Genomic DNA, 2,500 nt, shown 5'->3' with positions numbered 1-2,500 from the left:
CAACCTCGTCCAATAATTGTTAACTGTTTATCCTTATTTGAGCAGCAGCATTTGGGGGACACTTCGCGAGTTTAATTGTCTGAATTCCGAGACACGAGTGATGTTGAAGTTGTAAGGTGATGGTGATGCTTAAGCGCTTTTCTAGTCATACCGGAATGTAATGTATCCCAATTACAAAATTGGAACGGTTGGAACGACGTACCTTGTATGGTGTTGCGTATACAAAGAATACAAACGGTAACTTTTACGTACAAGTACGAAGTATGAATTAGCGTCCTTACCAGCGCAGAATCTGCCGTCTCCCTGGTAACCTCTTAGACAGCGACAAATGTAGAAACCCTCAGTGTTGGTGCACAGGGCTTTGGAGTCGCATTCGTTTAGCGCGTCAAGATTGCATTCATTAACGTCTGGATTTAAAAATAACGACGAGGATAACAATTATAATGTTGATAATTATGATAATTATAAACGACAATGATGATGACGAAGATGATGATAACGATCCTCAAATCAGATATGCAATTGATTCCTTCGCGTCAACGAACCTCTCCCGGCTTTTCTCCAGGGCCGAGTTCAGTGCACGAAGCAGGGTTGGCGCACAACCAGATCATGTAAACCCGTTCTATTTGGTTAAACACGACCTGGAACACGAGGTCACTCTGCTAATGTGAACTCAACCCAGGAACCTCATTCATGGCAAAGTCTCGAAGACGTGTAAGGCCAGAAACGCAATATTGGTCAACGTTCTATACTCCTACTATAAAAAGCTAGTGTTTTAACATGATTTCAAGATCAGAAACATTTACATTTTAATATTTCATTCCTGTAAATACTTTTCTTTTCAAATTAAGTAGAGAGAGTTTTGGCACCCTAAATACGCCCGAAAAAGTTCGAGAAAGCGGCCCTCAGAAAATATGCAGGAAATGCAGCAACGGGTCATCATAGTCGGATAAAGAACCGTCGACTCACTGAAACGACCTTTTTTCTCGTCAAGTGTATAACAACCTCAACTTTGCAAAATTTTGGAGACTAATGCGGATGACAATTACAGACTTGTGGCTTTTGTAAATGTTACACAAACATCTACCGAAGTGTGCCCTTTTAAGCGCTTAAGCTCTCGTAACCTGCTAACGTGGATAGTGTGTGCCTTTTTCCATCTTGTCATTGACTCACCTGTACAGTTTCGACCATTCCCAGAGTAACCAATGAGACACTGACATGTGTAGGATCCGTTCGTGTTGGTACACAAGGCGTTGGCATCACAGTCGTTTAATTCGGCACTGGTACATTCATCAACATCTGTAAATTGCACACAGGATTTGTAAAGGTAAAAATTGTTCTACGTTGACCAGCTGGTCAGTAGGTAGACCAGTTGAAGCTGGTAGCGCTGAACCACCGAGCAATCAAATCCCCTACCAAACCAACTGCCCACATACGATTGAACTTACTACTATCCTGTAGAAAGGGTGGAGTAATCAACTTAACCCTCGTATCGTATCACTTCATCGATAGTTAATGTGGAACACTACATAACGCCACTGAACGACACACTGTTCAGAAAAGTAGGGCATGAAGCCCTCGACTTCACGGTCAAGTTATCAGAAATTGAAGATGTTATTGTGACCTTTTGTTGAGTCGCATTTATGAATCTATAAATACCTTAAAAACTTCTCTCCGACTTCTTTTTTCTGTCATTTCGATGAAGGGTTTATTGGTTAAATCAAACTTAATTATTCTCCAAAGGCAGAATTTGAAAACGAACGCTCGTTACGTGGAAATAATTTAGAACTGCTTCTTTACAGTATTGCCCGATCACTCTATTCTCAAAAATTGCCTTTGTTTCATTCACCAATCAAATCTCACTGCGAAGTTGATCACGTGGCTTCTCAGGGGTGGTACTTGTTCTTATTATAACGTTTGAAATATGATCCTTGCTTTTTTATCTTTTAAAAGGATTTTTGTTTTGTTGTTTCCTTCAATATCTTTGCTCCCTTTTTCAATTCAATTTGCCTATGCTCTATTCCATTTCAAAGCCCTAAACGACTTTTCGTGATTTTTCCAAGGTTTCCATAACATAACATAATGACATGACATGACATAACATAACATAACATAATTTGCTCATTTAAGTCAACTCAACTCAACAATTCAGCATTACAAGGATACAGACTAAAGATCAATTAACATAACAAACAATTGAAATAGACCCACTTTTGTATGACATTGGAATATAAAGGTAAAAACAGAACGTAAGCAAAATGCAAAACATTTAATTGGCCTATCGAACAAAACCAAACGAGCGCAAATTTTCATTGGCTTTGCAAACGCGGATGCAAACAACGTTGTCCTTCCATGGAACTTTCTGGAAAGCGATCGGCATTTCGCTTTGACGTCATTTTAAGTGCAGTAATGTGATTGGGTAATCGAACTGCTTACTGCCCACATTAGAAGTTTTCTTGGGGGGAATAAGGAGAAGGTTTGTTTTAATGTTGCCAAACAT

At 39.5% G+C, this 2,500-nt stretch overlaps 1 protein-coding gene across 1 annotated transcript in view; it reads right to left on the bottom strand.

Moving 5' to 3' along the window:
- Positions 1-2,500, bottom strand: part of LOC138016236 (uncharacterized) — a 150,053-nt gene that overhangs the window by 82,264 nt on the left and 65,289 nt on the right. Inside the window, exons 54-55 of the mRNA XM_068863406.1 lie at positions 1,174-1,299; positions 282-407 (exon numbers count right to left, since the gene is read on the bottom strand). Of these exons, the coding sequence (XP_068719507.1) occupies positions 282-407; positions 1,174-1,299 (252 nt within the window). The remainder of the gene's footprint in view (positions 1-281; positions 408-1,173; positions 1,300-2,500) is intronic.

Source organism: Montipora capricornis, chromosome 1, assembly GCF_036669925.1.
Source record: "Montipora capricornis isolate CH-2021 chromosome 1, ASM3666992v2, whole genome shotgun sequence".
Classification (NCBI taxonomy): Eukaryota; Metazoa; Cnidaria; class Anthozoa; order Scleractinia; family Acroporidae; genus Montipora; species Montipora capricornis.
Note: the sequence above shows the minus strand (reverse complement) of the source record. Positions and strands in the feature narration are given on the sequence as shown.